At 36.5% G+C, this 9918-nt stretch overlaps 2 protein-coding genes across 2 annotated transcripts in view; one reads left to right on the top strand and one right to left on the bottom strand.

Annotated features, from left to right (window-relative positions):
* The window catches only part of LOC107666808 (dolichyl-diphosphooligosaccharide--protein glycosyltransferase subunit STT3B-like), a 68898-nt gene extending 62196 nt beyond the window's left edge, over nucleotides 1-6702 (top strand). Inside the window, exons 10-16 of the mRNA XM_016458260.1 lie at nucleotides 661-872; nucleotides 2331-2518; nucleotides 2618-2789; nucleotides 2960-3133; nucleotides 3628-3741; nucleotides 3918-4124; nucleotides 5008-6702. Coding sequence (XP_016313746.1) covers nucleotides 661-872; nucleotides 2331-2518; nucleotides 2618-2789; nucleotides 2960-3133; nucleotides 3628-3741; nucleotides 3918-4124; nucleotides 5008-5088 — 1148 coding nt within the window. The 3' untranslated portion in view covers nucleotides 5089-6702. The remainder of the gene's footprint in view (nucleotides 1-660; nucleotides 873-2330; nucleotides 2519-2617; nucleotides 2790-2959; nucleotides 3134-3627; nucleotides 3742-3917; nucleotides 4125-5007) is intronic.
* A 1678-nt stretch (nucleotides 6703-8380) lies between these two features.
* LOC107666725 (oxysterol-binding protein-related protein 10-like) overlaps nucleotides 8381-9918 on the bottom strand; it is a 51981-nt gene continuing 50443 nt past the window's right edge. The window contains exon 12 of the mRNA XM_016458158.1: nucleotides 8381-9309. Within this exon, the coding sequence (XP_016313644.1) occupies nucleotides 9265-9309 (45 nt within the window). The 3' untranslated portion in view covers nucleotides 8381-9264. The remainder of the gene's footprint in view (nucleotides 9310-9918) is intronic.

The following is a 9918-nucleotide window of genomic DNA, read 5'->3' as shown; positions in this document are numbered from 1 at the left end:
CATGTCCAAAATTTTTTTTTTTTTTTTTTTTTTTTTTTTAGAGACGGTAAATACAATTACTTAATCAAGCTAATGTCTTTTTCATTTTCATACAAGTTACTTTGGAATCATTTTAAGCCTTAGTTTATAAAAAAGTTCATCCATAGAATTGAATATATATGAAGTGTTGTCAGGGTTTATTGTTGAAATGTCTCTAGCGTTTCTGTAAAAACTTAATTTTGTTCTTCCAGAAGTGCCACTAAACATCCTTGAGCTTATTTCTGCCAGCAGGCTGTTTATTCTGAACAATTTTAAGTTGTAGTGATTGTGTCCTGTTTATGCCTGAGAACACTCACTGATGTTTTGATGTCTGCTATGAGTATTCTCATTCGTGGAGAACAGAATGCATTGAATTAGTCTCAGTTCCCAGAAGAGTTTGTTTTATTTTTTAATTGCTGTCATGGTGTTCTTGAGGTTTTTCACTAGAATAAACAAGGGAACGTGAACAGGTGACATGTTGCTACATGTTTAAAGGCCCACTTCTGTGTTTTCCTTTTCTCTCTGGAGTCATTATCCAGTACAGAACTATAAACACTACACAGCAGTTCATTAACGTTCATTCTACACTGCACTTCCACATTGTCTGTTGGAATCATAAGTGATTTCTCTGTTGCCCTCTAGTGGCTCTGTACGCCATCAGCGCGGTGTACTTTGCCGGTGTGATGGTGCGTCTCATGCTGACACTCACCCCAGTGGTGTGCATGCTCTCAGCCATCGCCTTCTCCAGTGTGTTTGAGCACTACCTGGGTGATGACATGAAGCGTGAGAACCCGCCGGCTGAGGACAGCAGCGATGAGGACGACAAGAGGAATCAGGGGAACCTCTATGATAAGGTCAGTGAAGGGACAAAGGTTAGTACACCTTAGTGAATAAATTTTGCATTTTAAGCCTGCCGTAGAGTAACGTGCATGGTACCATTTAAATGCATTTTAATAATAATAATAATAATAATAATAATAAAGTTATATGATGATATGATATGATTTGTTGATATGATTCTGTAGGGTCTTAATGAAAAGTCTATAACATACTTTGGTTGAAATTTCTCAGTGGTAGTGTAAAACAACACCCTTTTTACCCTGTCAAAAACATCTCAGTTTACAGCAAGCCGTTTTGTTGCATGTTCCTTTAAATGTTAATGAGCTCTGCTCACCCCACCCCTCTCTTCCGAGCCTCTCTCTGAGAGACTCTGAACTTAAGCCGCTTCATCGTGAAACTTGCTAATTAGCACATAATTAGGAAAGGCGATTTGCAAAGATTCAATAAAAAAAATCTTATACTTCTGGAGGTGAAGCTGGATCACGAATGATTCACGCGAACATAGACGCATTTAGGTAGATCGGGAGAGCGTTCTCTTCAAAAACAAAAGTAATCCTCTGCGTCTTCAGCAGCTCTGATGTCGGGAGTAAATGATGACTGCTATGTTCATTATTACATCCAACAATAGAACACCTCAATCGCTTAGGAGACATTCTTGTCTACACCCGCTCCGGCGTCGAAACAATGGCGGATTGATGACAGCTCACTCAGGGCGGGTCTGTGTTGAAACCAAAGACTGACGCCACTGTTAATCAACAATCGTGGGAGGGGCCTGTGCAGAACTACATCATTCTGCCAAGAATCTGAACAGCTTGATATGAGAAAGGGGTTTGGATTTATCAGGAAAAAAATAAAATAAATTTTTTATCATTATAGGGTGGTTGTGTACACACACTGCCAACACACATTTCAGTTCAAACAATAAGTAAAAGTGAATTTTGCGTCCGATGACCCCTTTAAGGTCAGCTAAGAGACAAAGGTCAGGCTAAGGACCCTTTGGTGTATAAAATGTTACATTTTAAGCCTGCCGTACAATAATATGTATGGTCCTATTTAAATAATATTAATCAAGTTATTATGATGTTATATTGTTATATTATATTATTATTCAAATTTATATATACTATTTAATAAATCAATTTTTGTATTATTGCAACAACCTATGGTTGACAATTAGTTTGAGATATTATTATTATTATGTGTATATTAATAATCATAATAATTTTAAAAATATATTATAATAGTATTTTATATTAACTGATTTGAAATCAAATTAAAATAATTATCAATTATTATTGCAGCTATAACAGACCTTTTTTGAAGACCCTGTGTTGGTTTATAGTGAATATTTTGTTGTTACAGAAAAAGTAATGGGTAGCCATCACCAAAAAGAATGGTGATTAATGGGTAGCTTGTTTGTAGCTCATCTGTATTCAGTCTGATCTAATTGCTGTGTCCATGTTTATTTGCAGGCCGGCAAAGTCCGAAAGCATGTTTCGGAGCAGGACCGCCCAGAGGAGGGTTTGGGCCCTAACATCAAAAGCATCGTTACCATGTTAATGCTGATGCTCTTGATGATGTTTGCTGTGCACTGCACGTGGGTCACCAGCAACGCCTACTCCAGTCCTAGTGTAGTGCTGGCGTCATACAACCATGATGGGTAAGAGCACCTTCATGCCATCTATTTCTTGTTTAAAAGAAGAATTTTAATTTGAAAGAAGTTATGGGTTTTTCTTCATTCATTTCTAATTACCTCCAGATCGCGCAACATTCTGGATGATTTCCGTGAAGCATATTACTGGCTCAGGCAGAATACAGATGAACATGCTCGAGTCATGTCCTGGTGGGACTACGGGTATCAGATCGCAGGCATGGCCAACCGCACCACGCTGGTGGACAACAACACGTGGAATAACAGCCACATAGCACTGGTGAGGACAGATAACTCGGTCTAATTTGCTGTTATTTAGAAATGAATTGTGACTCTTTTTTAACTCCGCAAGAATTGAACTGATTTGTTTTGGTATCTTTAGCTCAGGAGTGCCATCTTGAGGACAATGAAAGATCATGTTCAGTGTTCAGTGTTCCGTTCCCTCTGCAGGTTGGTAAAGCCATGTCCTCCAATGAGAGTGCAGCCTATGAGATTATGAAGTCCTTGGATGTGGATTACGTCCTGATCATTTTTGGGGGAGTGATTGGATATTCAGGCGACGACATTAACAAATTCCTGTGGATGGTGCGCATTGCTGAGGGAGAGCACCCTAAAGATATCCGGGTCAGTGTCAGTTTATTGTGTTGCTGAATTTGTAATATGTTTTTTCCAATGAAAATAGCCAAAGAAGTTGGGATCTTTTTTTTTGTTTTTGTGGCAGTCCTATAGAGGGAATGATGTTCTCTGACAGGATTTTAGCGTTCTGATGGTGCTCTGTGCTTTAGTGTGCTGTTAGACTGTCACATTAACTCTGAGACATTGTGTGTCTAAATGAATCCTTCCTAACGCACCACTGCTACAGCAATTAATGAAGCGCTTTGTGTCTTGGACAGTTACTGTTTGGCTTCAGGTCGCCCAATACGAGAAATATTCCTGTTATTATACATCATTTACATGCTTTTATTTTTGTGATTTACTTTTTTCTGTTTTTTGAGATGTCTTTTCCCCCCCAAACTTTGCTTTTAATGAACCGAGATCATTTGATATTGACGATGTGTTCTGCTATTACATATGTCAGAGATGAGTCCTCAAACGGCCATCTTTTTGTTCTTTTGTAGGAAAGTGATTACTTCACACCGCAGGGGGAGTTTAGAGTGGATAAGGCCGGCTCTCCAACCCTGCTCAACTGTCTGATGTACAAGATGTCTTACTACCGCTTTGGGGAAATGCAAGTGAGTGTTGCTTCCCTCTTATTCATTAGGTCTATATACCAAGAGTCTTGTAATTGTGTTGTGACAACGCTGGAAAACAAGGGCTGATCTTTGAGCTATCGCTATCTCTGATAGTGTAGTAATGCACATATAGACGAAACCTTGCTGCTTGCTTAATGCCAAAACACCTTCCCCAGCTGGATTTCCGCACACCTCCTGGATTTGACCGGACACGAAACGCAGAGATCGGCAACAAGGACATCCGTCTGAAGCACCTGGAGGAGGCGTTCACCTCCGAGCACTGGCTGGTGCGCATCTACAGGGTGAAGAAGCAGGAGAACCGACAGGCTCTGGATCATAAGTTCCGCAACATCGCAGCCAAGCAGAAGTTCACCTCAAAAAAGGTTCTTCCCTCTAGATTCCATTAGATTCCATTAAAGCAGCCTTGTGAACATCTGTGATGCGTCTGTGTAAAGTTCAATCATTTTAAATGTGTTCTCGTTATGGTTCGTTTAAAGAGTTGTCGCTTAATTGGGGTATTTGTATTAAGACCATAGTAAATTGAAAATGTCAATTTTAAGGAATGTTCTTAGTTGTCTCACAATTAATTGATCATTTATTTTAATGTTAAAAGAACAAAATGCATGTTTGAGGGCTACCATGTCCATGTAGCCTTTTTAATAATATCAATAATAATAATACATATTTATATGATGATAAATATTGTTTAAACATACATGTTATCATATTTATTATGATATGAATATTCTATATTGTAAATATGTAATTAACGAATGTAAATTAATATTTTATATATATTATTATGGCTACAGTATACATTTTTTTTTACAAATATTACTTTGTATAGTGTGTCTAGGAATAAATATATTTAATATATATTTAATAAAATGTGACTATTTTAAAACATTAAGGCTTTAGTATAGTTTAATTATTTATTTATAGTTAATTTATGACCAATTTTACTCACTATTTATAGAAAATACAGATAGGACACTTTATGGACATTTTTATATTACTTTTTTTAACAGAAAATGTTTATTGTTTTTATAAAACTATTGTATATGAATGATAGTAGCCAAATGACAACTAAAACTAAATACTACAAGTATTTGAACAAAAGTTCCCTTTATTTACTAAATCTAGATTCTATTTTCACCATAGTCTATTTGAGATGTAGTACTATTGTGTCCTATGGTAAATTTTCATTATGAATGTTGACTCCTCAGATATGTTGTTTCAAATATGCGTGCTTCCTTTGGTTCACAGACAGCCAAGAGGAAGAGGGGATACATCAAAAACAAATTGGTTCTGAAAAAAGGCAAGAAACTGAACAAGAAGTCTGTTTAGCTATCGAAAGAAAACGTTGAGAATGGAAAAAAGGAAAACAAAAGACAAGGACAAATGTAACTAGTAAGTAATCCACCAATCAAAAAGAAGAACAAACATGTTGTCTGGCGCCGCCCACCTGAGAACATTTGATTGGAGGCTTTTGGTCCCGCGATTGCCATGATGACACGGAGGTTCCATGATGGGTTCGAGGACGAGGCGAGGACGGGGATCTGCACCGCGGTTTTAATCTGACAACTCTGGACTTAGTTTTGTTCTTGCGTTCTCTTTTTTTTTTTTGGTTTTTGTTTTTTGTTTTCTTTTGTACTTGAATGTGCTGATGAAGCGAGAGCGCTGTCCGTGTCTCAAAAGGCACGCACTATTTTTGTGGTACAGTTTAATATAAACCAACTGAATGCTAAAACAACGAACGAATTTCATCAAGCTCAGTGAACCTTGGAGCACCAAAGATTTTTTGTTTTGTCAGGGCCTGTAATAAATTGTTAACTTTTGATTAAAAAACGATTTAAAAATAAAAGATATGGAAAAATCGGAGGAATGCGGAGCTATCTGCAGTGCGACAGCCTCTAAAATGCTCTCTTGGTTTCAGCTGTTATCTGACAAACCCAGTTTCCTACGTGACAGAATGCAGTGGGCTCTTTGTGGCTCTGAGGTTGTTTTTTTTTTTTTCCCCTAAGGCAGTCATCGCAAAGGACTCGATTATTAGTAATGTTTAACTATTGTGGTGATTTTGAATCTAAATTATTTTGTTTGTTACATCATTTTGAATGTTTTTTTTGTTTCGTTTTTCTATTGGTTGTAAGATTTTATGCAATAATTCTAAATTCAAATGAAGAAGATCTGCTTGTATTTCCTCTGTTGCTCATGTGTTTTGTCCAGACGGGGTGCTGTGGTTTGGCATCTCCTGCGCACACATTTGCGAAAAACAGATGCTTATGGATGTTTTTCTTGGGCCAATTATAAATCTAAGTTTTCTCCCCTTCCTAAACGACTGTCTGCCAGGACAAAGAGTGAAGTGAATTAGTTGTAGGTTTATAAAATGCTGCATTACTAGCCTGAATGCACTTTGTCTTAGTTCACCTTAATGTGGATCCACTACCGAGTAGCATGCAGGTGGAGAGTGCGTATTTTTAGTGTGAATATTCCGATTTTTTATTTTACGTTGAAAAGGGCGCTTCCTGCAACATCCAGTGGGTTTTTTCCTCGGTTCTTCTGGGCTGCCATTTAAACTAACCTCTTTATTCGTTTTCTGCCTTTCTGGTTTTCATCCTTGCATATTGCTTTTGCTTCATCTGTTTTTGTAAGATAATTAGAAGGCAAATTTGATCGGTTTCCCCCCTCTTCTCCATAACATATCCATATTATTCTACTCGGAGGGCTCTGAAGCTTAGGGGATGGTATTTATTAACAAGAATGCGTTTGAAGTTGAGAAGAGAAAGCCTTTCATCCTGAAATGCAAAAACTGTATTTTTTTTTTTCTTTTTCAAGTGAAAATTTATTCCATAAATTGTCAAATTAAAAAATATAAAAAAAGAGCGAGAGAAAGGCAAAGATGCTGTTTGTGAGAATGAGTTGATGCCATTTGTGATTAAAAGACTCAATGAAAGAATCTGCCTTATCCATGTTTGCTCTCACATCTTTTTTTCCCCCCCATTTTGTCTAGGATCATGTTTCTACCGTTCATAGAAAGAGTGAAAACATCTCCAGCTTTAAGTCATTGGTGTTATTCTATAGGTGTCCTCTAGGCGGCAGCTCTAGCGCATTACATCGAGGAGCAGCTCAAGAATGCGACGTCTTTCAGAACGGCTCCGTTTCAGAAGTTTTTTTAACGAATCAGACGTGCTCTACATGTCACGTGTCTAATTCTGGGAAAGTACGTCACGACAACACTTTATGGAGCAGAAACAATTCCTTCACTAGGCACTTTTGTATTTGTAGTTCAAGCATTAAAAAAAAAAAATTCCTTCACTATTCTCAAAAATTTATATTTCTCAAAAAATTGTACTGGTAAAACATCGATAGTATAACGAAATATATGTGATTTTCATGTTTAGAATTTATTTAGTCAGAATACAATTACGTTAATACCTTTTAATGGAGAAATGTTTTTTTTTTACAACCACAGTATAATTGCGGGCAAATGATGGCATGTAAAAACGCTCAATTGGCTTTCATATAGCTGAAATCTGTGTTTATGAAATCTACTTTAATAATCTATTATGTGTGTGTGCTGATGGCCAGTGTTATGATCAAAACTCTGTTCACTGGCACAGAGACCAGTGCAGCTTTAATCCAGTGGTTCCCAACCCTGGTCCTGGAGGCACCCCAACACTGCACATTTTGCACGTCTCCTTTCTCTGACACACCAATTTCAGTCTCTACTAAAGAGCTGATGACCTGAATCAGGTGTGTTTGATTACTGGGGTGCCTCCAGGACCTGGGTTGGGAACCACTGCTTTAATACACCATTATCCGTCTCAGTCAGACGCTCGAAGGCACTCATCTTCATTCAGTCGAGACACTTTGTGCCTATTACGGAAGTTACAAAAGGAGCAAGTTATGTAACTGGTTGTGGTTCAGCTGGTTTTAAAAATATTACACGTGTCCTAGTTATGAAAACACTGAGGGGGAAGCTGATTAGTGATATCTGAATTTGTGGCTTTACTCTTACATTACCTGATTTAGATGCTCAAAATCAAGCCAGTTTAACTGACAACAGCTCTTTACTACATTAGATACATTGTAAATGGAATGCATTTCACTTTCTACTAAAGCTGTGTACATTAAGCATTTAAAGGCACAATTTTTTTTTTGTAAGAATTGTTACATAAATGATTATCTAACATAAAATGAACCATAGCTAGTGTTAAACATCAAATGGCTGTATACAACACTGGCATATATTTAACCTTATATTGTAAGAATTGTTACATAAATGATTATCTAACATAAAATGAACCATAGCTAGTGTTAAACATCAAATGGCTGTATACAACACTGGCATATATTTAACCACATGGTTACATTCAACTATTGCTCAAGAATCAAATATTTTTCTTTATGGGAAATGTGTTTCAGTAACCAACATTTGGTCTCAAACTAACTTGTCTCTTGAAAAAGCCCAATGTTGTCTACATAGGTGACCCTGTTAATTACTATATGATGTTTACATGTATATTTGGACATTTAACATTTATTTGAAAAATTACAAATAATTGAAACTAATTAGACAAAACCCAAAAATAGTCTAATCTGAATTTTTTTTTTTTTTTTGACGAAACTATTTTCAAGGACTATTTGTTGAGAGAAAACAAAAATAGGCTGTATTTTGCACCTCATTAAAACAACTAGCATTCAATACAATGTGCATTTTTTATTTGTATCGTGTGTATATGTGTGACCATGTGAGCTGAGTAACACCAACAGCATTTGATTCTGCAGAAATAGTTTTGGTTTCTGTTTAAAAAACAAAAAACAAAAAGTGTTGTGTGGTTAAAAATTAAAACGTGTGAAAAGGTCAAACTCCTGAAGTAAATCTACCTTTTAGAAACCAACTTGGATTTAATGAAAAGTGAAGTGAATAAAATGCATGCATATCACTGACCTTACTAAATCATCATGAGGGAAAAATACATTTGCACATGATTTTAAAATCTATTCCTTTAAATATCCATTTTATTCTTTCTTCAGGAAGTTCAACTGAGGCACAATACTGTCCTCATGGTAATTAAATCTAAAGGGATTTAGTCATTCAAATAAAATGGTAAGAACATGAGAGGTGAGCTCTATTGAACATGAATACATCACTGCTCTCGAATACCCAGAATGCATCAATATCTGCCTTTATGGTGTTCTAAAATAACAGTTATATAACATTTATACTCTGATACAGATGCTACATCTCTCCTGTGTGAAAAATCATTTTACTCTGTATTGATTACCAGATCAAATCTTCATTATCCAGAGGGGCTTTTAAGGTCTTTTTTTTTTTTCCTTACCACCTTCGAGTTCATTTTTTGTTTTTGGCACCTTCCATTCTCCATGAGAGGAGTTGGAGAAATGGATCAATGTCTTTTCCTGCTGCTTGAGTCCCATTGGTCGGCCAGCCCCTCGCTCACATCCGCAGGGCTGGAGGTCTGAGACGGACCCAAATCATGTGGCTCCAGCTTGACTTCATCACTTCGTCTTCCACAGAGAATTGTGGTACACCCATCCGTCCCCCTGCAGCCAATTTAAGGACAGAAACAAATAATAGACATGCTAGATCTGATACGAGAACCAATAACCTGCATGACTCTGAAGCTAATCATGAAAGACAGGACAGTGAAGGGAAATTAATAATATTTGGCCCCATTGTAAATACATTGACATGACGCATAATGTTCCATAAAATGCTAAATTGAATATATATATATATATATATACCAATGACTACAAAATTAATTTATATAGTACAGCATTTTTTATTTGATGAATACATTTGCAGTGCGTGAAAAGAACAGGCCTTTCATCAGGTTTAGATGTGACAACGACACCGGCTTATAAATAGCAACTAAAGTGTTGCATTAAAACCTACAGAGGAAAAATGTTTGTGTAAAACTTCACACACACACACACACACACACACACACACACACATATATTAGTGCTGTCAAATCGATTAATCGTGATTAATCGCATCAAAAATAAAGGTTTGTGTATACATATTATACGTATATTATATATATTATATAAATACACACACCTACATGTATATATTTAATAAATATTTACATGTACTGTATATGACGTACTTTTCCAGAGCGATTAGTCACATGACATGTAGAAATA

This window comes from Sinocyclocheilus anshuiensis, unplaced genomic scaffold, assembly GCF_001515605.1.
Source record: "Sinocyclocheilus anshuiensis isolate Anshui unplaced genomic scaffold, SAMN03320099.WGS_v1.1 scaffold267, whole genome shotgun sequence".
Taxonomy (NCBI): Eukaryota; Metazoa; Chordata; class Actinopteri; order Cypriniformes; family Cyprinidae; genus Sinocyclocheilus; species Sinocyclocheilus anshuiensis.
Note: the sequence above shows the minus strand (reverse complement) of the source record. Positions and strands in the feature narration are given on the sequence as shown.